Source organism: Simochromis diagramma, unplaced genomic scaffold (genome assembly GCF_900408965.1).
Source record: "Simochromis diagramma unplaced genomic scaffold, fSimDia1.1 OVJJ01000481.1, whole genome shotgun sequence".
Taxonomy (NCBI): Eukaryota; Metazoa; Chordata; class Actinopteri; order Cichliformes; family Cichlidae; genus Simochromis; species Simochromis diagramma.
Window position 1 is genome coordinate 772,146 of NW_024386898.1, and position 26,890 is coordinate 799,035.

At 42.5% G+C, this 26,890-nt stretch overlaps 1 protein-coding gene across 2 annotated transcripts; it reads right to left on the reverse strand.

Moving 5' to 3' along the window:
- Window positions 1-339: 339 nt before the first annotated feature.
- LOC120735168 lies at window positions 340-26,890 on the reverse strand. 2 transcript variants are annotated; one of them, XM_040034347.1, is made up of 16 exons: window positions 13,711-15,026; window positions 13,106-13,156; window positions 11,220-11,320; window positions 10,884-11,022; window positions 10,721-10,770; window positions 8,547-8,652; window positions 8,013-8,171; window positions 7,804-7,921; window positions 7,638-7,699; window positions 7,355-7,480; window positions 7,166-7,275; window positions 6,911-7,072; window positions 6,618-6,814; window positions 6,260-6,389; window positions 3,260-3,453; window positions 340-2,604 (listed from the first exon to the last, which is right to left on the reverse strand). In XM_040034347.1, exons 1-16 carry the CDS (start codon window positions 14,528-14,530, stop codon window positions 2,370-2,372), a joined length of 2,760 nt encoding a protein of 919 aa, XP_039890281.1. In that variant the 5' UTR covers window positions 14,531-15,026; the 3' UTR covers window positions 340-2,369. The 2 variants fall into 2 exon arrangements, with proteins under 2 accessions (XP_039890281.1, XP_039890282.1); XM_040034348.1 differs by lacking the exons at window positions 13,106-13,156; window positions 13,711-15,026 and adding an exon at window positions 26,071-26,890.

A 26,890-nucleotide genomic window follows, 5' to 3' on the forward strand; every position in this document is an offset into this window, starting at 1 on the left:
TGATTACTGAAATATAAGAGACGGGATGGTGCAGAGCTGAATTGTCACATAATCCTTAACCGCAAAGCTACATAATCGCCCGAATATGAATTGTTTTACATGAATTAACAATTATTGTGTACTGTAATTAACATTTGCAGTGAACTGTAATTTGGAGTCTTTGGAGCGGATACAAACACAACACACAAGAGCATTATTATTACAAAGAAAACAAGGAGGCCGAGTTGTTTCTGCGTTAGGAAACAATGCTCTGTACTGTAAAGTGTAATATGAGGCTAAATGCCAAACTTGTTTGTTTAACGTTTCAGTGAAAAGGAATTCCTTTGGTTCGCTTCAGACCTGCATGCATTTTATTGGGTTGTGTGGGATTTGGGCAGGAAACCAGAGCTAATGCCCCCTCTCCCACTTCAAACGGATGCCAGGCACCCTTAAATGTCATGAGGTGGTTAGAGAGTTGACGGAGGTGGGAGGGAGCGGAGATTGAGGAGTGGGAAGCTCGGGCTCGCTGGGTGGAAGAGAGAAATCCAGCCACAGCGGGCTCTTCTCTGAGCTTATCAGCATGTGCTGGATGTAGCTTTATCGAGGCTGCTAAGGCAAACCAGATGCAGCGTAAGTTGCTCTGTGCCACTATGTGTCAGGTACAGCCTGGGTCAACCTGAGGCGCCTCAGCAGAATAGGAAGAGGCCAGTATACATTTCAAACTCACTGCAGATGTTCCCGATTAGTGTACAGTAGAATGTAAGCTCCCGCAGCTCATCTTTTTGACTTTGAAGACTTTAGCAGGTCTCATGTTGTCACTTCAGTTACTCACCCAGATGGATTTCTCCTAATTTTTTTTTTTTTTTTGTCAGATTGACAGCCTGCAGTAGTTTATAGCCGGGGTATCAAAGCCTGCGAGTGTGTGTTCTCGGGTGTGTTGGTCACTGGGAATCCCATGTTCTCTTTCCAGCAGTAGTGTTTATAGGATTTTGCCTCATTTTCTCCAGTGTTAATTTATTTCCATGAAGGCAGCCATGACACATTCTCTCCTCTGCCTTCTGTCTCTGTGTGGCTTAACTTTACTGAGCTATGAATTTCTCTCCTCGTCTCTCTACCCCGAATGGAAGAATAGGCTAGACTGACTTCAGTTGCTGCTACATGGTTATTTTGACAGCGAGCGTGATCATGATTTTTAATTCCTCTCCCACTTTTCCTCCCTTTCTCAGTTCTTTCAGTCTCCCACAGCCTTGCTATGAAGCTATAAGTGTCCACACCCTGCTATTGCATTGTTTTGTGGCTTTGGATAACTTCTCATTGTATTGTTATCCTTCCCAAAGTATGTCATTTTGGTTCATATGTGTCAGTGGGTAGATGAACATGTTGTGGCGCGGTTGACTTCAATTTCCCATGCCTGTGACTAAGCATTTCAAATCTCCAGCTTGCCAGTATCACGCTCCTCCCTCGCTGCGGGTCTGTTTGGCAACGAGAAAATACCATCTCTCTCATCATCTGGATTATATGGAGCTCATTTGGCTTTGATTGCAAAACCATTAAGGCACAAATGTGTCGGTGACTGACCTGTGACCTTTCTCATCAACTGACAAGCCAAACTGGTCTCATCACTCTTCCTCTCAGGCTCTTTGGACCCTTGGGGTCTGGGTCAGGGTTTGGTAGTGTTTTTGCTGTCTTTCTGTCAGACTTGCATGATCCACTGCCACTTTACGAGGGAGAACGAGGCTGAGAAATGAGGCATTTCCGGGCTCAAGGGTTTATTCCTACAGCACAGTGGATTACATTACAAGTTAGAAAGGGGATGGGGGGTGTGACTCATCTTTTTAAGAAATATTTTGCTCCGAACGCTGACCAGACGATCTTAGAGACAAACCTGTTCAGGCAGGATGCTTTTGGATGTGCCTTTAAATTAGATCACTTTTGTAAGACTATTTCCAGCCTTACATGTGTTTTTAAAAAGTTGAAGCATGCACAGTAATCAGTCTTACATTGTGACACCCTCAGTAACTACTCTGGTGGATGTTAAAAGAAATGCTTATCACATATCTAGTGGAGTGAAACTGTCAGACTCTGTGCTTCTTCGTTTTAGTTGAAAACAAAAGATGATATAAAACAGGGAAATGTAGTCTTTTCTTGTCTTACTTTTTTTTTTAATGGCTGTTCCTCCAGGCATACATTGAAATGCATTTCATGCTAATAAATACCAAAAACAAGCTGGTGCACGCATGGTGAAAAACAGGCGTATTGCTATTTGATATTCTGAACTAAAAGGCAGCTGTCAACAACTTATGATGAATAGTGTCATCAGTACAGTAAAAACAACAAAAGACGACATGGCATCTCACATTACTGGACAGTTTTAATACTGCTGTGTGTCATCATATGGCTATCACCCTGCGCTGAGGACGGGTTTCTGTGCTGCCCACGTCTCCCCCTGGGCAGCATGTTTGCTCCAGATCACAGCTGACCATGTGCTGCAGGGACGGAGGGGAGGGGAGGGCAGGCGGGGGCTGACGAAGGACCACGACTTGAATGCTGGGGCCCTGCCGCAGGAGGTCGGTCAGCTCTCCGTGTGTTGAGTTGACCACCGACACACCGTTCACCTCCACCAATCTGATAGCAAAACACACACATGCACAGATAACGTGTTAGATCTTTATTTCAAGTTATGTGTGGAGAAAAAATACATCTTTGCAGGTAAATGTAAGACCTCAGCTTATGTAACACACAAAAAATGCTCTTGAAGAATTCACAAATCGCAGAGCATTAAAACTGAAAAAGCTACACATTTACACAGAGCTCGTTAAAAGCCCTCTATTAGTTTTTCTTTATAGACACCCAGGTTAAACTTAGAGCAGCTCCTTGTATTTTTCATTAGCTGTGTAAAGAGCATTGGCGCGAATGCTGCGATAAAGGAACACAAACAGCGAGCCTGAAAGACTCTTTTCAGCTACTGTGATTCTGTCACACAGACTTCTTTTTCCCCTGCAGTATTGTTTTAAATGATGGGCAGTGTCTCTAAGCACAGTTCGTACTTGCTATAATTCTATAATTTCTTAATTGCATGAAGTTCTTTTATCTGTTCCCTCTCACTCTCTTCTGCATCCAAGTATTGCGTTATGTTGCTTGTTTTCTGATGGGTTGCCATCGCTACCACGCGCAGAGACAGATTGAATGAAAGAATGGGTGAAATGAGTAAGATGCTGAGCTCCGCTCTCACTAACTAGCGTGCATTTATGAATAAGTTTTTTGTTTTTGTTTGAGTCACCTGTCATCCACACAGAGCTGTGAGTTGTCTGCCTCGACCACCACAAGTCCGCTGCCTTCCCCATAGCGACAGGAGAAGCCGTAACGGCCATCAGGGTTCTGGTTCTCCTGTACGACCAGCAGCATGGCCGGACGCTGCGGTGACACCAGCTGGCTCAAGCTACCAATGGGTGAAGTCTTCTTTCGAGCCTTTTCCTGAAAGCAGAAAAAGAGAGTATTCCTTAAAGCAAGCAATCAGAGACAGCTTAGAGACAGATGGTTGAGATTTGAAGGCATTTGCAGTGGAGTGATACAAATTTATTGCAAAATCTGCTGCCTCCCATGTCTCACTTACAGTAAATAGATACACAAACCCTGGGTAGTGAAGTCTCAGCCACAGCTGATTTTCAGGAAAGTTCGGAGAAGATCAATACCACTCAGTAATACTCATTTACAGACGGCCTCCGGCTTCATCATAGATTTTTACAAAATAATGAGAGACCATTCTCAGTATAGGGTTCAAGTTTCCTCTTCTTCCTCTGTGTAGGTTGCCAGCTATACAAGGACTGACTTCCAAACCAGCTTCTGTGCCAGTGAAACATGAAGCTAACTCGGTTACCATTTTCTTAAGATAAACTTTTAACTTCATTATTTTTGCTTCTTAGAAAACAAACTAAAAAGATTACAGATATCATGCGTGGAAATCTACGGGAGATAAAGGCCCAGGCTGCGTCAAAGCCAGGAGACCACCAAGATGTAATGATTAGCTTGGGAAGCGATCGCACCACAAGTAGCTTGCAGGGATCCGAAATAACTTGTGAGTCCGACCGCTGAATTCCAATGTTCACTTATCCAGCCTCTTGGCATACTCCCCTCCCCCCCTGCATGGCGTGTGAATGCCTCGGAGCAATGGATGCCGCTTTTTCGGGGTCAGGGGTCAAAGCTAAGGCTTCTCTTTTCTTCAGACAAGTGGGCCAGACAGGATATATCCACGGAAACGCAGCCAAAGCCCCTCGAGGAACAGACTCTAATGCCCAGCGTTTTCCCTCTCGGCTTGCTCCGTTTTGGACGCACGCCAAGAACCCGAGGAATTTTCTCTTCATATTCTTCTTGTTTACCCACAAAAGCTGATCAAATCCCAGCCTACCTGAGCCAGACATGGAGCGCATCTCCTCCCCCACCAGACACATGAGCAGACCAAAAGCAGGCAATTAAAACACAAACAGAAAGATCACAAAGGTCATTCAGGTGGGAATCACTCACACGTCTGCTCGGCGACAAGAAATATTGCCGTATATTGCACGAATGCGACCGTTTAAAACATCATCTGTGAAAGAGTTTTGTTTCAAACAGAGTGAGAAAAGATTCTCTGACAGGCTAAATAACATAGACGCTAAGTGGAAGGGATTATATTTCATTTGAAATGATGGGTGTTAGTAGATCTACATTCAGTCCTGTCACTGTGAATGCAGATGCCCTGGCTGTGCACAGAGCAGAGGTCTTATGGGAAAGAAAATGAGGGATAGAGAATTGGGAGACACTGTGACCACACTGATAAACCGCAGCTTGTACGATGACTTTGTCTACATAAAAAGCGGAAACACGCTCTCCGTTTCCTAAACTCGTGCATGTCACTGCAAAAAAATAGAAATAAAAGGTGGGAGATTCTTCTCAAAACGTGACCCACGCTCAAAGCGCGACTCAAGCCAGGGTGAAACATAATTCTCCCAACTTCCCCACTTTAATAATCTCTCTGAAGTTTTTGAGTCGTCCAAGCTAAACTGCTTATTTAAAGTCATTTCCTCCATTTGTTGTCGTTCCCCTCCTCCCTTCGCTCCGCGCCTCTGTTTCTCTTTCGCCTTCCCCTTCGGCTGCTTTATTGATGCTCTCCAGTTGCAATAGATCCGGGAGATTAGACTGCCGATGATGAAATATTTCCTTATTGTCTGTAATGTGGGGCAGTCTACAAGACCAAACACAAGGCGGTCTGTTCCTTATTTGAACAGCAGCTCTATCAGTTCCCAGGCTGCTCCTCAGCTCTGACCTGTGTGTTAACTCTGATTAGGTCATATGATAAACATTAGCACTGCTGCTTTTCCCACAAACTCACCACCTAAAAAAGCGTTGCCTTGGGGTGGCAACGTGACACGGGGCACCTTTCAAAGCCGAAGCCGCGCGTGTCCTTTCATGGCACCTCGTTAGGGCTTCTCCAGCAGGATAAAAGGGCCACATTAAAAAAAAAAAAAGTGGGCACCTCGGGGGATAGATGGAGATACTTTTACACACGCTGGCCCGTTTCGCCACTGCTCTCTCCAAGTGGCTTTTGTCACACGCATTCCATTGTTGGTATGGTCACAGGCTCTCGAATGTCAGCGCTAAACATCATTTCTCAGGGAAAAAAAAAGTGCATGTTCGTACAATGGATTTCACTCTGCATTGTGTACTCATTCTCACAGCGGGGATAAGTGCGCAGCTTAATGAAACAGAGCAGACACTGTGTGTCACTCAGAGGACCAAAGTTAAGAGTCTCAGATATTGGCCTTCCACTTCAAGAGGCCAAGACCACCCCTCCCAGTGTTGTCTAATTCAGTCACCAGTCGGATCAAATGTGTGAACGTCACTTGTTCTGCAGGTAAATTTATCCTCTAAGTCTGGCTTCGATTTTTAGGGCAAAGGTCAGGAACACGAGTTGCTCTGATATGGTTAGGGACAGCATGCGCAATGGCATGAAATTCCGAAAGCTCCAAATTTGACCTTTTTTTCTCCAGGAACATTTTATTATCCCATACCACGCATGCCTTTCTCAATATTTAGAGTTGTTTTGGTGCAAACATCAGCTTCTCATTGTTTATTTTTAGCAGTCAAAACATTCTCTGACTCAGACCATAGAGCTTTCCCACATATTGGTGTAGCTGCAGTTCACATGCTGTTGATTAAAGTCCTGCAGGCCTTCGCTGTGCCAGTTAAACTCTACAGCAGCACTAAAAATAAATCGATGAAAGGTTCGTTTTATCAGCAGTACCTTAACGTGGCTTTCTTGCAAAGCGCTGTGGAGCTGAGCCGCCTGTCGATTGAGATGCACGATGCAGATTTCCTCCTTAAACACGTGGCAATTCAGTTTCATCTTTTCCAAGAGATGAACCTCCAACTGCCTGAAAAGCAAAGGAACCACATTTCGTGGAAGTTCAAGCTCACATACACAGAAACAAATGTGGTTCAGGTAAATGTCATTTACTACAGTCTCAACAGATCATTAACTACTACAACAGGTGCTTGTATTTCTAAATTGTACTTTGTCTCTGGAAGGTGAAAAAAGCTTAAAAAGCTTAAGTATTTGTGTCGTTAAATAAGTTGCTAATTAAAGGTGATGGTCCTCCTACTTCTGCTTGTCAGCTGTGAAGTCGGTAATGTTGTCTCTGAGGGTCTGCAGGTTCTGCCTCTTGTCTTGCAGTCTTCTGTTAACCAGCTCCAGTCTCTGCTTCAGCTCAGCAGAGCCGAGTGCATCGACATTCGTGTCTCCATCCATGCTCTTCAACTCTGAGCAAAAAGCTACCAGGCCATGATGGAGCTCTTGGACCTTTTGGGGACGTAAAGATCAACCAGATCATGATGTTTAATATTAATTTAGTACAATAACTTTAGTGTTGCACATTTTTTAAACAGAAATATGGACCTGACGGATGACATTTTGTAGTGAGGCCACTTGTTGGTTTAGTTCCCTGATCCGCTCTTCTTTAGCCAGCTGTTTGCCTCGGATGTCATTGTTAATGTTATGATTTTCATCAGGGCTGTTCTCCTCTGGACTGTCTTGGGATGCAGAAGCAGTCGGTTTGTCCTACAATTAAAAAAAAAAAATCATACAGAAAGCTTTGTTTTGGTGTTTTTGAGTTTTACGCTGGACTGTTTATTATGATTGTTTTTAATCTACCCTTTTAACCAAGTGCAGTTCCAGCTGACTGCTCGCTGCTGCTGCAGATGATGATGATGATGGAAGTAGAGTCCCAATCTGTTGATCTGGTGAGAGCTCCTCCGGCGAACCTTCAAATTAAATCATATATTTAACACGTTTACTGCGTAAACAGTATGGCTTAGTGTTTTTGAATAATGCTCAGTGAACCTTGCTTGTCTTTTAGTGTGAAGAGACTCTTGTCTTCTGTCATTCCCAGCATCTTGATGCACGAGTCCATAATCTTTCCCACTGTTGTTTCCTTCGGGGTTCTGAGATGAACTATTCGCTCTGACGCTGAAACACAAAAGTAAATCACAGGTAAAGATGACTCCTGTTTCATCCTCAGTGTCTGTTGCCTATGCAAACATAATTGAATATTTAACATTCACATCCATTCATTGCAAAGAGTGCAGACACTGAAGATCTTAGCAAACTGAGCTTTAGTACTCACCGTTGATAGTAATCTCTATTAGTTGAGCACTCCTCTGCCCTGCGTTGTTTAGGCTGTTGTTTCTGTAGCAGAATTAGATTACCAGGTTAAAACGATGGATTGTTTTTGTGTTTGTTTTGCTACTTTTTTTAAATTTCTGGAATTCACATTACATGAGTGGCTTCACCTCAGCTTGAAGGAACGCCGATTTGTATTCAAACAGCTCACATGAGGAGAAGACTTGGACTTAGTCATTGACACCAGCGTTGCAGTGAATGTCTCCACATCACCAGGCCCCAATGATTCTGTTTAAAAAGGAAAACATCAATAAATTACATTGTTACATTGTTCATTGCATGAATTATTATTTGACATAGTTTGACATAGTAACTATACCGAGCAACGAGTCGATTCTCTGAGTCACCGTGCTGGGAGGGTGAAGCTCATTATAAATGGCCGACAGTAACTTCTCCCTGTCCTCCACTGTGCTAATGTGGAGGGTGTCCAGAGTGTTCACATCTACAGACGCCATGTCTGCACCACACAGATTTGCCTCTGCAACAAGCATTTATTCATGTATCAGCTGATTTTAACAGCCATCAATAAACTGTAAACGGCAACAATCAAGACCTGAAAATCAAGTATTGTTAAGACATGTAATATTCAAAATGCAATCAAAACACATGCATCATATTTTAGAGGGCAGATACTATGGATTAGTAGGCTGTTTGATTTAATCGACAGGACTTTCTTGAAGACGTTCCTCTTTTTATGCATTAGACACTGACATGTTTCAGTTTTAAGAGGTTTAATACTCTTATATCCTCATCTATTATTTTCCATCTCAATTTAATAGCATTCATTAATTACAGTTTATTCCATCTACACTAAAAAGAAACCAATATGCATTGTCAGTAGATGGTGTTTTACCTTTGATGAAAGGGATACACTTTTGTAGTCCAATACTGGTAAACCACTGGCACACCTCTTCAGTGTACAGATCCCTGAAAGATTTGGCCACTTGCCTCTCTACATCCTGGGGAGAAGGAGAGGCTAGACAGCTGCTAACTTGTACCAGATTATACAAAGGCGTGGAGCAAGTGTGTGAAAACACACCACACAAGTATATACACTCAAAAAAAATGACTCTTTGCCCTCATAAACAGGAAGCAGTAATTTTAAGTAAAGTGCAACTGAAGTACATCAAAGCAAAGGTTTATTTATTCAAATGGTTAAATAATAAGAAAAAAAACCCATGCTTGATTCCATTACATTTAACGATTTACACTGTACCTATGTAACAAATTCCATGGGAAATTTACGTGTAATCAAATTACTTAAAGTCAGCATTTTGGACGTTCGTCTTTTTTGAGTGTATAGCATTACACCATACACACAAGCATCTATAAACCATTGGATATGAGTTTTGGCATACAGCTGTGTACTAAAAAATGTGTATATCTCTGTGTATTTAAACTAGAATGGTGAATTATCCAAAATGAAATCATATTTTTGTATTATTTCATATTAAATCTCCCTGATGTAAGTCTTGCACAAATCTGCTTTCCAGCAAGTTGCATAAATTTTGTAATAATTTTCAGGCACTTCTCTTTAGCAACTCCTTGCTGTAGGAGTTTTATTAGTTTACCTTCTTCTTTGGAAAAATAGTTTTTCCCAAAAAATGTTGACTGTTGGGGTGTGTACTTGGGTGTGTACTGAAAGCATAACTTTCGGCTTTATTTTGATATTATCTGACTAAAGCATGCGCTGCCCACACATATGGGCTTCTTGCTATGCTGCAAGTTCACATAAACAGCCATTACTGTGTGAAATAATTTTGCAAGGATGGCTGCATTATTGGTAGTATGACTCCTCTGATATCATCTAACTGCTGCTGCAGCTGTGTTTTGGCTCATTCGTTTTCACTTCAGTCAGTTCTTTGCCATGAGGAGCCATGATGCATCAGGCACAGCTCAGGCCAAAACTTAACACTCTGCAATACTTTTACGTTCTTTTGTAATCTTGTTCGTGCAGTTACCACTTCTACTGAATTGCAGTCGTACCGATCTTATCTGTTTGTTGTTGTTCTTGTTGTTGTTTTTTATTTGCACAGATCAGATCACTTTATTTTAACTTCCTAAAGTGATCTGATTACTGTTTGAGTAGTTGTTCTGTACTGTTTTGGGGATTTTTGGGGGGTCTTTTTTCAGTCCAAACAGTAGTAGCGGTTGGAAAATCCTGAGAGCAGGAAATGACGCACAAAGACGATTGTGACTCAAACATCTGGATGCAAAAAAACCCAAAAAAACCCCAACAACAAGTCAGTAGGTGGTAAAACATCAAGACATAACAATGAAATTCCAGACATGTATTCATCTGAATCACAGCTTTAATGGAAATTAGTATGACTACGTTGGATATAAGGGTTTGGACATATTACACCAAAAAGACATATTTGTGTGTTTAACTGTAAACATGTTTTTTGTCAAAGACAATGAAATGTTTAGTTAAGTGGGGACCCTAAACACAGGTTTTTGTGCAATTGTTCCCTTAGTCAGATTTTTTGTCTTTTTTTTTTGTTTTGTTTATGACATTCCTGGAAGAAAAACCTACAATGTCCCCTTCAAGGAAAGCTTTACCGAGTAACTATGATTAAATATATGAAGTCTGCCTCGTCTGTGGGATTTCCCCATTATGTTGCATGACACAGCAAAAACAACACATTAAACCATGCAAATAATCCATAGCATCAGCACTTTTATGGCGCTCCAGCGTGAGATGTGGCTGCTTAAGATACAAGTTGCACAATTGCTTAAATGACTGTTAATGCCTGGAGATAGCAAATACCGGACGTGAGTGATTGGCCTCGAAAAAAATTGTGCTTTCTTGTGTTTCGGCTAACACGTAGATTGCTAAGGATACAAGCAATCTTGCTTGGCAAATCCTGGACACAAAGACTCAAATCCTGAGACTATTTGTTGAGTCATTGCTTTGACAGATCAAGGGAGCTGGGAAATATAAACAGAGTATATTCTATAATTGCAGCAGCTCTGGGCTGTGTGCTGATGCCACCCTGAAGGCTCGGCTTTGATGATTTACAGTACCTTCTCGGAAAAGTTTCCATTCTGATCCTTAGAATGAGGCATATAGGATGCTGTGCAAAATACACAAAGAAAAACAGATGAGCTTCTTGTAAGGTTGTGTTTCTAATTAGTTGGAATAGTAGTATTATGTAGTAACAAAGCTTGCTTGGCCATATTATATTACCAGAATCACCGACAGTTATTCGTCGCTGTCTTGGCGACCCCTCCTCTTCATGGCGTCGATCTGTGGTCTGAGTTAAACCGTGGAAAGTGGCACTCCTAGTCAGCCTGTCCTCGAGACTGCACGAACGAGTTATCGGCCTCTGTCAAGGAAAAAGCAGATTCACTTTACAGACAGTCTGTAATTTTGACTTCATACAGAGCATCTCTTGAGCAAAGGTCAGATATCTTAAAGTAGATGCTCTGTATATTACCTGAGTCTCGTTAAGCAAAGATGGAGACTATAGACTACAGAGTATGAAGCAATCATGAAAAAAAAACCTTTGGTTGATAGCCTAACCTTTTGGTGAGCAAATGTAGCCATCATGGTGGTGTGAGGAAGCGGGCAAAGTTCACGCTTGAGAATATCTGAGAAACTTGAGTCTGTGTTGGTCAGGTCATCTGCAAAGAAAAAGTCAGTCAATAAATGCAAAGTTCATTATTAGAGCTGTGTTGTTTTTTTTTTAAAAAAGAAGAGGAAGAAGCAATTTAATCAAGTCCTTTTTCTTCCTTTTAAGCTAGTGTGTCCTTTTTCTGGCGCCCAGGTCACCAGGTTTATTTGCAGTGCTGATACTGGACGCAGCTAGATGGAGTTGCTGGGCAACACAGTAAAGTCTGTCTGGTTGATGACATGTTTCTCTGACAGCCCACGTTCTTTCCCACAGAAAGCGCATATTCTTCTATTTTCCAAATGTCACTTGGTCAGCGAGCAGATATGTTTATTATCTGCTATCATAACAAGCAAGATGAATGAGGCTGAGAATATGACATCAAAGCCTGGCTTTTTCAGGCAGCACAAGGCAGTGATGTGATTGTGACTACTCTGACTTAACTATATGTTTTGAGACTAAAGTGTCAGGACCCCTCTGAGAACTCAAAAACAATAGTCTGTTCAAATAGATTTCAACAACACAAAAATCTTTAACGCGTGTTTTCCATTTCAGGGGCCTGTCTCTGAAAGGCTGGTTTGACATGGATTGGGGTTCAGATGGAGTCAGAATCAGATAAGACAGCGTAATTGGTTTATGCGTGTCAGCAGTGGAATCTTGTCTGAGAGCTGGAGAGACAGTGGAGTGCATAGAGGGGGGCAGTGAGCTGGCACTCTCTTCATCACCTGGCTGCTCTTGAGTCACTCTGGGAAGGATCAAAAGTCTAGTCTGCTGCAAAGCAGATTCAGAACACTCAGTGCAAAACACAACCGCCTTGACTTGAACAGCCACCTAAGGAAAGTGATGAATCTTGGCTTAATGCGAAGACATGTAGGAGCACCATCCTCTAGCCGACCTCAGACATGACAGTGTGTCTTTGAAGTGCTGAGAAAATCGCTTCCAGTCTGAATCCATGACTTCTTTTCACCATGAATGGCAGAATGGGCACAAGATGGAGATGTGTCTGAGAATGGTAATGGAGGGTAGCTGTACCCCTCAATGCCAACCAAAACAAAGGACAGGGAATTTGGTGCAGGCTGAGGGACCCGGCCTGATGTTGCCTTAAAAGGGTGAAAACTCCAACAATGGAACGATGAACTTCATTCCTAGTCTGAGTCGGCTCCGTTGGGACACGTCAAAACACACATAAGATGTCTTACCCTTGACTGGTTGGCACAGACAAACACATTGCATCCTTGCACCCACACCTGCAGACACACTAAACGCTCCAAGTTTGTGCGTGACAGAGTTTGGCAACTGTTTAAACACACACACAGGGTCAGTGACAAAGCAAAGCTTGAGATTCAGAACTTTTCAGCACATTTATGTAATGGATAGGCAAAAGCGATGCTTATCGTTTCCAGTGTTATTGTCCAGCTCTGGTTTGAAAAGAGAGTCATCTCTTTGAGAGAGGGAGGAGAGCATGCTGAGTCACAGGAACCCAAAACCTGGGAACGGCTTGACCAGTTACACACTGGGAATACACACACAATGGCCAAAAAGAGATTCCAACAAAGGGGAACTTCTGCAACTCCCCAAGGAGGCTTTCGAGGTACTGTAACCGTGTCAAATAATGCCTGCAATTTTAATGTGAACAGGGAGCTAAGATCAAAACCATGAGGCAGCACAGGAGCTTTAATGGTTGGATGAAGAGAATCATCATCTGGTGTCATTTACCTCACACCTAAGTTTTTTTTCCTAAAGCTTACAAAAAAGGTTTAAACACAACCACTTGCAAGTTCATGTCATCAAAACTCACCCAAGTTGTGCTCAGTAAATGGTAACAGATTTATTCCAGTGTTGAAGCTCCCTGTGATAGAGAAGGAAACAACAACTTAAATCTGCTTGAAATAAAACACGATAAAGGAAACACATACTTTTCTTTTGTTCTTTCTTTCTCTTTTGCCTCATTGCCAACTTTATATTTAGCTGTGCTCTATTTAGCCGTGTCAGCTCGTTACGTTGCAGGATGGAGCGGATGCAGAGCATGAGGCCGCTGATGCAACTCTGACATTTATTATTTGCATCTGTGCCTTTCCTTCTGTGATGCATCAAATGTGTTTCATGAGATCAGTCTGCAGTGCATTGAAAGTCTTACCTGGACAGAGTTTAATGCAAAAACACGAGATATTTTGACTTTGGAGTATGCAACATGGATACAGGACTGCTTTGGAGTTTTTGAAGGGACACTATTCAAAGCTAAGCTAGGTGGTCTCAGTGTTTTGGCCAGGCTGGGCTGTGCTACCTCACCACTGAAAACCAAAAAAAAAAAAAAATCCTTTGATATTTATCTTCTCATCCAACTAGCTCCTGGCAGAAAAGGACTAACTGTAGTGTACATTTAAATAAAACTGTTAGACTCACTTTTCTCCTGAAGCTCAGGGAGAGGAGCCACCTGGAAGGTGCTTTGGAAGAGCTCACCCTTAGTTTTCTCTTTATTTTTAATTGACACAGCCTCTCTCTGTTCTCCAAGCTCATCCCTAAGGCCCCTCTCAGGTTCGACTTCACTATTGGCCGTACTCTCAGCCAGTACACATACTTTTTTTGGCTGCTCAGTCTCCACACTCTTTGTTTTATCCTCGTCCTGGTCACAAGCAGCAACGCTTCCATCAATGCCAGTTGTGTGTGTCACACTTTCCTCATTCATTTCAAAGAATTTATCAATCTCTGCAAAGTCAGAGGGCGTAGGTGGAATCAGATTGATGACAGGTGGTGTCAAAAAGTTTTCAGGATCCAACTTGCTTCCAGACAACACTTCATCCTCTTGCTCATCATCTTCTCCATTGCTAGAAGTGACTGCTGCTTTAGCCTGGGGCTGTACAGAGAGTGAAGACAGAGGCTTCAGCCTTTTCTTTTTCAGAGCTCTTGAGCAGGCATACACAGAGCTTGCTGAGCGAGACATGCTGTTCCTCGGGGTCAGAGAGTCCTCATCAAACAGGCTGAAGTTAGTGTTAACTATTCCCAGATCCTCCACTGTAATCTGGATAGTCTCCTTCTCACCTGATCCCCGTTGATCCGAGTGTGCATGCAGAGGGGCCCCATTAATCTTTTTCTCCTGCTTCCTCAGAGGATCCTTTTCACCACGCAAACACGAGCAACAGAACAGCCTGCCCGAAAAACATTGAGGGCTCTTTCTCCACGGGCACCTCCGAGCTCGTTGTTTTACTGCATTTGCTTTTGCCATGCCTGTGACTGGCTGCTGATTATACTACTAAGCACACTTATTTCACAATAACCAGCTCAGCTTCTGTGGACTGAAATAAGACAAGAAACCGTCCCGTCCTTTGGCATAAAATGCTGCTGTGTGATAAAAGCCATAGTGCCTGCACTCAGCACAAACACCCGGCTACAACATATGTTGCTTAGTCACCAATTCATGCTCCTCAGCTTAGGTGAACACTTGAAATGAATGCTTGCCTTAATCAGCATGCTTTGATATGATAAGCAGTTCAGATACACTCTTGTTTCAGAGGACCTCGGTATTACAGCGGTGCTCGTCACAGCCTCGTAACCTCCAGTGGTGCCTGGCACCGTGATCTTGATACCTGATACATCAGATCGGATCTTGGGGCAGTTTTGTCATGTTTAGAGCAGTATATAGGGGTGTTAGTGAAACATATCAAAGTAATATCCACATTGGCCATGACCCAAGGTGATGAGATGATAACTTTTTTTTTAATGGTTTAGTATGTCTTTAAATATGTTGTAAATGTATGTGTACATATATGCATGTATATATGTATATATGTATATATATATATATATATATATATATATATATACATGCATATATGTATGTATGTGTCTAGTGCAGATTGTTATATTAATATGAGGCAGTGTTCAGTTTCTCTGGAGGTCATCAGTCAGCGTGTTTGGACACAGGTGAGAATATAGGCTTGCGGATGCTTGGCTCATACAACCCGTATGGCATCGGATGACATTTCCTTCATTCCACAGGCCCAGTCCTGTTCTCTGCTACTTGATAAATCATCCAGCATCAGCTTAAAACCATTTTACCACACCACCCACATCGAAGGCTTGTATGAAAAGATGATATGTGTGCTTTTTTTCTCACGCCCATACAGTGACTGTAGAGTGATTGGAATAATTACTCCTCCCTGAGTACCCACCTCTCACCTTTCCTGGAGCGAAAGGAAGCCACTGCTGTTTGTTTCTTTGACGCTGTTTCTGTTTGCGTCTCACCTTTCAAGTTTCAAGGTGTTTATTCACCTACAATTAATGAAATTCCAGTTTAATATTCTTTTTTTTTTATCTGTGATAAAATTAATTGTATCGGCCATATTCAAATAACAGGTTCAACCCAGTAAAGCTCCAATAAAACTGGATTTTTGCTTTTGGTAATATTCCAGAAATTATTATTTTTTTAATATAAATAACAGAAGTTTGAAATGATTTCAGTGTGAAGCCAGTTGACTATTGATAGGTTTAGCGCCAAGTTGAAGACTCTTTGTTGCTTTCTGGTGCTTTTATATTGCATCACTCAAAGACCCGCATGGTAGTTTCTACTGGAAGAAAGGTAATCTAAAATAAGCAGCCTGACTTTTGCTTTTAGCTGCAGATGAGAACGTATATGGTTAGTTTTCCTCAGACATGAATATGACAGCAAAGCTACAATGCACAGAACCAAGCTGAGAGCTACTGGCTCTATAGACATTAGACAAAATGACATACTTTCCACTGTTTTGGGGGTTAAAGATTTACGAGAAAATAATCTAAAATGAATATAAAATGGCACAAGTTGGTGTGCATCATCAGAAATATGCAGTGCTTTTATGAGGGGAACTAGAAAATAGGGTCTCTGACATAATCACTATCACTACTTCAAGCCCAACAAAGGGGGGCAGTGGAGAGCAGATGCACAGCGCTGACAGGACAGAAAACAGAGCCCACCACTTCTTAAAAAGGACCTCCACTGGCATTCACAAGTCTGGATAAAGTTAAACCACACAAGTGCTTTTCATTCGCAGCCTAGTGCGGCTGGCTTTCATGATATCTTGATCTGGTATTTGCAAGAATATCAAGTTTTGTCATAATCCTTTTTACATGTTGTTTGAATATACCTAAGCAGTAGGGGAACGAAAAGATATATGTAGGATTAATGTTCCGTCTCCTTTATATGGGTTGTGTTTGAAATTAGCTGAAAATCTGCGACCTTACTGGCAGATTTATGAAAAATGAGTTCCTTATGATGAATGCTGAGAGACAGTGTAAGTGACAGAGCAGACAAAGATGAATGCTTTACAGCTGCTACAGCCTGGGGCAAAAAAGTGGGAGAGATGACTGAGACAAATATGGAAACCCAACAGTCTGCACTCCCTGAGTGATGATATAAATTCCGAGCTACTCTAATTATTTGTCTTTAACTTTGCCTCTTGGGTTTGTTTGACGTTTTCCTTACATTCATAAAGTTACATCACTTAGTCCTCATCGCTCTCTGTGAGTTAGCCTACATGTCCAGACATAGGTCTGTGAGCATCTGAGCATGCTCTGAGTGTTTTTTTACTGGCCTCGCAACCAGAGAGTGGTAAACTCTGGGCATCCCCGAGACAACCGTGAAGCCAACATCAACACTAGCCCGCAGCACTGGGAGGGCGCCTCTCTAAAACGCCCTCACCTCTTGCTCGGCTGCGTTTCTGTGAAACATGTTGAACATTTCCTGTGACAGTCATGTTTCCATACACGTAGGCTCTGTGTCCATACTGTGAACATGACCCTGTTTGGTCATACAGAGCACTCACACGCACAAAAAAAAGGAAAGTGAAAGAGTATTTTTCGTGACTCTTTTTCAAAGAAAAGGAGAACGGTTCAACCGGTCCATAATTGCATTTACTAAACAAGACGGCAGTGTGAGTCACTTTCCAGGGGCAAAGAATGTCACATCTTCCTGTAAAATCAGGATGAACGGAGTGAGTTATTTCATCAGAATAACATCCACTGAGCTGTCTTTATATTGTGAAGGATGCTGAGTGGCCACACAGAGGCCAAACAATGTGGCGGCATTCAGGAACCATCGATGTTGGGGGAGGTCTACAAAAATAATCCTATTCATTCAAGGATGTTGAGTTCCTAAATCAACACATTGCAAACTCTGAGCCTTTTCGCCATCGTGTTTCTCTTCAGCAGATGCATCCATTTTGCTTACGTAAACCATCCTGTTTGTGCTCGCCACCACCAAACCTCTTGGAAGTCATACAGAGTGAGCCAAATATTTGCAGTTTCCCCTGTGGCTGATACCTAATAGCATGAGAAAAGAAGTTCAGACGGGGGAAGAAAAGGGCAGTGACCTTGAGAACTTCTGGGCTGAACTTTCCCCTCCATTCCCCCCTCCTCGCCAACCAGCGCTCCTCTCTCTAATCAATTACCGTTGGCAGTCAGGAGACCACCAGTGATTAGCAACAGCAAGGCAGACGTGGTTTGGCGGGGTGGGGGGAGTGGATTGCGGGATGTGTGAGGCTGGGAGGGTGGCATGTGGGGGTGGGTGGAGGGGGGAAGAGAAAAAACTTCCTCCGAGCAGCTTTGATCAAAATGCTGCCTCAAATAAAGCGTAATGCATACCCCCCGGTTTAAATGATGCTTGAAGAGCTTTATTTATCCACGAGAATGAAAGATGACATCCTTTTGTGTCCCGTGTCTCAGTCAGTTGCACGTGAGCAGACGGTTGTAGATCCCCGATATTGTTTGCACTCCCATCCACTCAGCTGAGACTGACAGACCCAAGACAACAACAGAGAAACACCACATGTAAACACATATCTTTTTCTTTTCAGTTGTTCAGGTCTTTGAAGCAGGAGGGAAATAATTTACAGGCTTCTTTTTTTTTTTATGAGAATCTGCGCCGTTCCCACGCCCAGTGTGGCAGGAAAGCTTAACAAAATCATTTGTCTTAGATTGGCTGATTGGCTGTCTGGAATCTGAGTGTGTCTTTGACGGTGATTGAAGTTTAATTTGATGAGAGGAACTCTCCCACCACACCCACCCACAACTGCCCTCCTCACACTTTTACTCATTTGCTCTCGATTTCTCACTTTAATCCTGCCGTGTCTCCCCTGTGCATTTATAGGTTTATCCATTTTTATAGGGCGAAGGTAAGGCTGAAGGAGAAAAACTGGCTCACACGGCTGTAAACTGCAAAAATGTTTGTGTCATTAATCTTCCCTCATGGGGTAAAACAGTGAGAGAGCGTTTATGTGTCAGGAGTAGGGGTGGATGAGAGATATAAACAGAGAAAGATTAAATAGGGAAAGATAAGAAAGGAGAAAAAAAAGGGATAAAAGATAGAAGACGTGAGCAGGAGAATCGGGGTTGTAACTCAGCAGATTGCAGCGGTCTCACACAAACCTGCTTTACACGATGTGGCTTCCTCTGGAGCTCTCTGCGGCCAACCTCTTTCTCCAACTCTCCCTGCACACAATTAATGGCATTATGAGCAGTACTGGAAAGCTCAGCTAAACAGTTGTGTCTCTGACTTTCCCATGGGAACACCATTTTGTGTTGAAGCCAAGCTCTCTGAAGCAATACAGTTATCTCTTTTCACTGATGTGGTCCGGCGGGAGCTACGCTGTCGAGATAGCGCGGAGGAAATAAAGCAAGAAATAAAATTTAGCTTTATCTGTAAGTTCAGATTGAGATACATCACCGGGGCAGTGCAGTCTGGACTCTGACTGGCAGTTCTGGAATCTGGTCCTTTTCATTGTATGCTGTGCTGACTTTGTCTCTGTCATGAGATGTTTTTCACAGCCGGACAAGTATGGTCACTGTGATGTCCCCAGCCAGAGCATCTGAGCCTCATCAGGCAGGCATTTCAAAGCTGCTGTCATGGGTATTTAGAAAGGGGCAGGCTGAGGACAAAGGCCCACTATTGGCAACTTGTCCATTTGTTCTCCCTTTGAGGTTTCCTAACGACGTCTCTGCCCTCATAGAAATCACTGCAAATTAATTTTAACACTCAGTGAAAAGACAGATTAGTGCCGAGATGGTGGCACAAAGGGTGTTAAAGACGACGAGGGGCGTGCTGGACCACAGGCCAGGCGAGGGACATGTTACCCACAGCTGCCAGCGTTGACCTATTTTCACCAAACCAGCTTAAAGATTTTTAGCATCCTCTATTGTGCAAAGACCTTGCAAAGCACACGCTGAAGTCTTATCTGCACGACCCCCTTCGGGCACTATGCCCTTCGATGGCTCTCGTAAAGCCACTGATGGGGGTTTTAATTAAGTGTGGCAGGTGATTAGATGGTCCATATTTATCTGGAGGGCGAGGGGCAGATGTTGCAAGAGACGACCACGGGGTGAAATAGCTTCATAAAGAATACAAACAAGAGCCCGAACTATTGTGGTGGAGACTTTAGTCACAGACACGACCCTCGCTCTTAAACCAAGAGAGAAAAGTGATTTCAGATTCAATTATCTTCTTTGCAGGAGGAAATGGTGAGCAGATGGCAACAATAGTCACGGGCCTCAGCCCGATCAGCGCTGTTCGTGGACGTCTTTTCTTTGCAACAAATTTACCGTGGCCTCATGAAGTTTTCATTGAAGTGTTAGCACTAGGAGGTGAAGCTTGCCAACAGGTCAATGGCATTATAGATATGACAGAGGTCCGAAGCTTCAGAATAATTTTAAATAACCCTTTCAGACACCGTGTGCGTTTTCTATGAAAGATTGGCTTTGTCTGTTTGCGTTTTGTTAGCCTGATTTTTTTTTTTCGGAGGGGGGACAAATTGTCAGCATGTGGTCGAGTGAGAAAAGTTATCCTTCTTAATGCTATGAGTCATCGAAAATAATATAAATTCTAGTTAGCCAGGGATTTGTTATTGGTTTTGACTGAGTTGACAAATTTATAGTTTATATAGTTCATGGGAGAAAGTTCTGAACAAAAAGGCTTGAAGGCAAGTCTGAATTTGTCTGCTGACTTAAGCTATCGGAGCAGATTAAGAAAGATATTTGAATGCTGATCAAGTTTTTTTTCACACAGATAAATTTCCTCCTTTTAAGGACACATAAATCAGATCTTTTTCTTTTTTTTTTCGAAAGGCACTGACCCCTCTGAGAGAGCTACAGGCGAAACTTCTAATTAAATTCATGTCATGGATGAATGAGACGGGAATGTGTTTACTTTTTGGAAATAGCCGTGAATAAAACAAATGGGACCAGAGAGAAATCCTGCAACTTTTAAAGACTAACAAAGAGTAAAGAAAGATTCAGTGAGCACTAACAGACAAGTTATGTGAAAGGCCGTAAAGTGCGTTACAAGTGTGTATACACCACACTATTATACTGTGTGTAGTCGTACTGTATACTGCAGAAGTATATCTGTCTTTGGTTTGTCTTAACAAGGGGTGAAATATAAACAGCAGCCAGTTTTCAGTGTAATTCTTATTGTGTATTATTATAATTGTTATTGTCTACATGTTTTCATTTTTTTGCCGTATGCCTATAGATAGTTCCAGTTAATGAAAAAAGCTCCATTACTTGCAAGTCTCTGCTCTGTTTCATCTTGCATAGGTGTCTGGGAGGGTGTGGTTCACATCAGTACAAGAGAACAGTAATTTGAGTTTAAGGTCAAAATTGAACTATAGGCGGATTTTTCTATATGTATGTTTTGCTCGGAGCAAATCTAAAAATAAATGCAGCCTGTCATGGAAGACTTTTGAGCTTGTTTATCCACTTTACTGTGCCAACCTGTCTGATTAGTACAGCATGTCCTATGCTACAAAGAATCAATAAAGCATGTGCTGTTACATCTGATATGTTATTTTCCCTTCTCTGGCACATTTCCCTTCAGGACTTGTAGTCCGTTCGTCATGTTTTTAACTTGTTTTTTTATTGCGTGTGTGCATGTGGGTGCATATTTAGCTGGATATATCTCAGGCTGAGGAGAAGCCCACTGAACACTGGAAAACAAACAAAAGACTGCACAAAATCTTTGTCCAAGATGTTAAGGAAGCAAAGGGAAGGGCACTTGAACACTTTTTTTTCTATGTCAGTCTAACAAAAAAGCTACAAAAGCGCCACAAAGGCCGCCTTTGAGAGCACAATATTAGAATTAATGACTTTAGCAAAACCCTGGAAACACAATGAGATCAAATGTACTGTGTACGTATAAATCACCTATGGCAGGCACCCCGTGTTCACGCACATTTGCCAACATTTGAGGAAGCAGGGCTGTGATCGTTTTAGTCTTCATGGACTGAAGTGACGACAGAAACCTGAACCTTCGGCTGAATTAAAGAGGAGGCAGCACAATAGTTGCTCATTTCCTGCTTCCTGCTTTTCAAATGACCACAAGCGCACTCAACTTGTTGTGGCGATCAGAATTTACATGACACAAGGCAGCTTTTTTTCTTCAGAACTCGCAGCGTCCTATTATCAAAAATGTTATTTATGTCATCCTTGCACAGGAAATGACATGTTGGAAAATTACATGTGTGGTGGTTTATCTGCTATAAAAAAACTGTTTAGAGGGGGGAAAAAACTATCATTTGTCTCAGATATCATCAAGATGCATACGTTTGTCATTTCCACTACATGTACCGTGTCCATTGTTCAGTCACCTGGCATGCTCTGGAAACTTGGATCAATTTGGTGTCAGTGCTCTACGCTGCCACCCGTATAAGCTCCTCGGGTGTGAGAGGGGAGTATTTGTGTTCTTTTCCTCCTGTGCTGAAGGTCCTCTCAGGAGGCCGTTAATGCTGAATGTCTAGTCATGCTAGACAGCAGCAGGCTGTTTTAGTACTCGGGTTGCTGAAGGTTGCTCTTTCACCTTGACCCCAGTGAAACAGGAGACCATGAATGCTGCCTTCCTCTGTTTCTTCAGATAGCAATATCAGGGTTTTTTTTTACGTGCTATATTCTTTACATTTTCGAGTGTATGTTGTTCTGCGGCTCCTTTTCTGTCGTTTTCTCTCTAGGTCCCCTTGTTGTTACTGAATGGAATAAAGGATTAAGCCTCTGGCCTCTTATATTCCACTGTTTGTTGTTTCAGCAATATTGCTGCTGGGAACATGCGCTTATTGCCTCCAACCTTTTTTTCTATGACAAGCAGAACACATTTCTAGCTATACAGCAACTAGTTTGTCACCAGACTTGCGGTAGAGCTTTAAGAGAAATGCTGACATCAGCAGTGTGAAACAGGGTCTTGACAGCCAGGCTCAACGTCTCCCTAAGGCTGTTGGAGCACAGGAAGCTAAAATCCATACAACTTTAGCAAATAGCAGACCGCTGTGGCTCTGAAATAGACAGCAGATCAGATTGAGGGTCAGCTGGTAGGTCAAAAGAATGGAACAGGCCCATGGTGTCAGTCTGATTAGGACTTATATTCTTTCACAAAACCACATCCACGGCTCCGCCTCGCCTCATTCCGGGGCCTGGGTCGAATGCCGGGGAATCTGATGGCAGACAGGAAGTCCTTATTGTACTAGCGCAGAGATCCCGGAGCCAGACAGCATACAGGAGCGATGTCATCGATGGCCAGGCCCGGCATATCTTTGTGCTTGCTCACCGCGTAACAAAGACGTAAATAAACACTGTTACCCCCACTGGTCTTCAACTGTCATTTCAATTAGGCAGAGTCGTCATCGAAAGCTGCGGCCTCTGTTTTTCGCAGCCACGCCATTACCTCTGACCCCTGCGGCTCGTGCCCGAGGTGATTTTCTTTATTAGTCCATGGGGTCAGTATTTAGCCCCGTAGCCATCAGTAGCTGGCTGAAATCTGCAGAGTCAACACTCTGCCTTCCTGGCTCTTAGTTGCATTAGCACACTGAAGCCCCACAGCCCTTCCACTCCCACTCCGCAAACATCCTCCCTAAGGCCAGATAACATCTCTGTCCTGTCCATTCACGAGCCAGCCAAAAGCCTGCGCTCTGAACCCGGGGAGCTGCACATGTCGATGTAGGGAGGCTTTCTAGGAAGCCTTTTCAATTAAAACGTGTGAGGCTACACAACAGTTTTACAAGCAGTAAACAGTTTAGAGTTGTTGTCAAGATAAGAAAACTCTGACAGCTTGTAATGGCTAAAACTCGCTGCATGATTAAACTCGTTTGGTGTTTGGGGGTTGCTAATTAATCACTTACCTTGAATGTTTGTATAAATCCAAATATAGCGTAATAAAACTTTATTGATGTAAAAATGGCAAAAGCAGGCACAGAGACTATAATCTAGGTCATATTATACTGGCTGTCAGGAGGGGTTTTTTTTTTCCCCGAAACCCTCAGTGCAACCCAAACTGAAGCGAATAAGTTAACAGAGCTGTGACCAAATGCTACATTTTCCAGGAAGCCAAGCCTTTGGGATTGAAACAGTAAATGTTTTGTTACTGACAATAAATCATGACATTGTTTAATTAGCATCCTTCAAATTCTCATTCATTGTGGTGTGCCTCTGAGATGTTTCCTTCTTTGGCTTTTATTCGCATATTTCTCAAGATATTCCACCCATCAATTTTGCCACTGAGAGAGAGAGAGAGAGGGAGAAAGAGAGATAGACGCAAATGGCAATTATGGAGGAGGGAAAATCTGGTGAGGAATAAAATGGGCCGTTGTGATAATCCTCTAAAAGGGATTTACAATCCCTACGAGATAAAGAAACAGTCATTTTGCTTATCTATTGGGGGGGGTTTCCACGTTGCACATTTTTCGTACTTGAACAAAAGTGTTCAAAAGTGTTCATCAATTACAACTTCTAATGCGTATAAAACTCTGAAGCTGCCATTTAAACATTGGTATCAAACTGTCCTCTATTCTGGCAGACACAGCCTACAACAATGATGAACTCCCCTTTCTGCCCACTCTGTTCTAACCCCGAGGTTCACCTGAACCTAATCTCTCAGGGAATCTTAGCTATACAAAACTCTGTCAACCCGAGTAAGACGATGCCTTGTTAGCGGTGGTCCCTAAAGAGCATCAGAGACAATGGATCAAATACAAACCAAAATACAAAGAGGCTTTGAAGTATTGTTGTTAGTCTCTATTGCTCATGCCCACCATGACCCTCTGCTCCACCTCTCCTTGCTCGGTATCCAACCCAGTGAAAGTGCCTCATTCTAAAGGAGGAGGGGATCTCTGATTTGCCTATCTCATTTACCTGTGACCTAGATAACAGTGTCTACTCAATGAATGCATGTTAGTTTAACAGCCTTCGCTCTGGCTTGCTAATGTTTTAAAACTCTGATAAAAGTTCTGTTTCCTGGAATTCCCCTGCATCCATCTGACTGAAGAGTCATAAAACAAATGCAGTTTGGAAACCATGGGCGTGTAGGTAGATCACATTCACTTCCGAGCAAAGAGTACGATTTTGGAAAAAAATAGAGATATTACATGCAGTGGGATTACATGCAATCCATATGATTACCTTTTACAATGTAAAGAAAATCCCACGCATTTGTCATCCTTTAGTCGAGTTTATTTATTTTATTTTTTTGCATAGTTCTGCTCTCTTTTGTTCTTGCCTTTACTCACCCATTAAAAACATGAGCCATGAAACATTAGACGATTAGTCATCCACAAACCCCTAAGATACAAGTATACTCGGGAGAAAAGGCTTTGCAAATTCAAAAGATTTCAGCATTTAACTGTAACAGCCTCATAACTTTAAAAAAAAAAAAGTCATAAAGATTTCATTAAGGATATTCAGAAAGGAGCCGTGCACTGATAAATGTCAAAAAGCAACTTGGAAAACGAGGCGTTTATTTGTGTGTAGATATTGCAGAGCACTGCCAGCTTTCACGGGTAACACAATAAAACAGTCGAGCGGTGCTACAGAAATCTTTCATGTTTCCAAATGTTTGAAAAATGGGACTTTCTTTTGCAGGAGGAATCCCAGGGAATCTGATCCTTGGATATCAATCTCTGTCTGCATGATAAAGACACTGATGACAGAGGAGTTGATCACTAGCCTAGGGTGGGGTCCATGCATATTTGTCTGCAGTTCTACAGTAAATGCTGCTGTCTCCACCCAAACTCAAACCACTCCACAGACTTGTCTCTCTTCCCGAGCTGTCTGCAGACATCAAGTCTAACACATTGTACACAGCGCATTTACCTTCGTTCCATCAAACATTTCCATGAGACAGGACCACGTGGAGCCTTGGCTAATGAGAAAACAACATGTATGTAATCAGCTCGAGAGAACGGTGGGGGGAGTTCTGCAAACCTCAGTAAAGCTATCGCTGGCAGGGGTTGCTTATGATATGGGCCCGTCAGTTTCTGCCAGCTGGCACCGAGGCCCTGGCAAAACCGTCCCTGGTGGTTAATGGATCATAAAGGTTTGCTGGGAGCCGCTTCACAGCTCGAGTTGATTTAGTAATGTAACACAAACCCATTAGTATTGCCTTTTTCTGCAAGCGAGCATGGCGTTTAGACTCCACACAGCAAAACACAGACTTCTAGCTCTTGTAAATCATCATGGCTGGGCAACTCTCACTAAAAAAAGCTGTAACACATTTCATCAGAAGAAGTGATAGAGCTTATCACATAATAACTGTAAAATTATTGGCACGCCTAAGGCAATTAATCTTAACTGCTCCATGTTAAACTGTAGGAGCAATTTCCTAACCATTCAGTCCACAAAAACAACCCAGTAAATTCAAAATTAAGCCAGCATTAGTAGCCTATTAGAAGGAGAAGCGCTCCTTCTGAACACTCTACACAAGCCCTGAGTCAAGAAACGAAAGACGAGTGCATTAAAATGAAACGGAAGGTTCACTCTTACCTTAATATGAACAAAAACAGCTATTCCACGAGTGTGAAGTTCAGCTGTGGAACACGAGGAATATGTTATTGGATGCTTACTTTCTCTGTTTGAAGACAAGAGACACACTGGAGATGGTGTGTTTGCACGAGGACAACCCTGGCCAGCTGACAGAGGGGATTAAACAGTATTAAGAGTGTCCAGATGCATTTGTTCAAACTAATACGCTGACATACTGACACACTGCACTGGAGAATAAACAATGAACAAAATCATTTTTATTGTTTCAGTACTCAAAACCAGGGCCCATCCTTTCACTGCCCCGTGTCAACATTGCACATTGGATCTTGAATCCAGATTCAAGAGGATGTTGGCTACTGTAGCTTGAAACCTTGGTTTTCTGCATGCGCCTTGTATCCTTCATTTGTCTGTAGCACCGTTTTTTGTTTTTTTGTTTTAAAGCTGATTATAGTCGGCCAGATGGGCCCCAATGCCCACACCCAGTCTGTCAGTGTTACAGCTCCTCCCCCCCAGTGAATTATGCACATCTGGATGAGCGGATGAAAAATAGAAACAAACTGGGTCATGTCTGTATTTGAAGATAATAGATTTTGTGTTTGTTTTTCAGATTTCTTCATCATAACTGCTGCTGCGCCATTATTAAAGTGTTGCTATAATGCAACATTCCCACACAAGGACACCCACAAGATTATTTCATTTCTTTTATGGCCTGTTTAAATACAGTTCTTCTATATAATGTAAATTTCCTCTGGGGTCACTGAAGAAAGGCAGGGAGTTTATGAATGTAGTGTACTTAGAAAGCCTAGAAATTCCCCCAGCT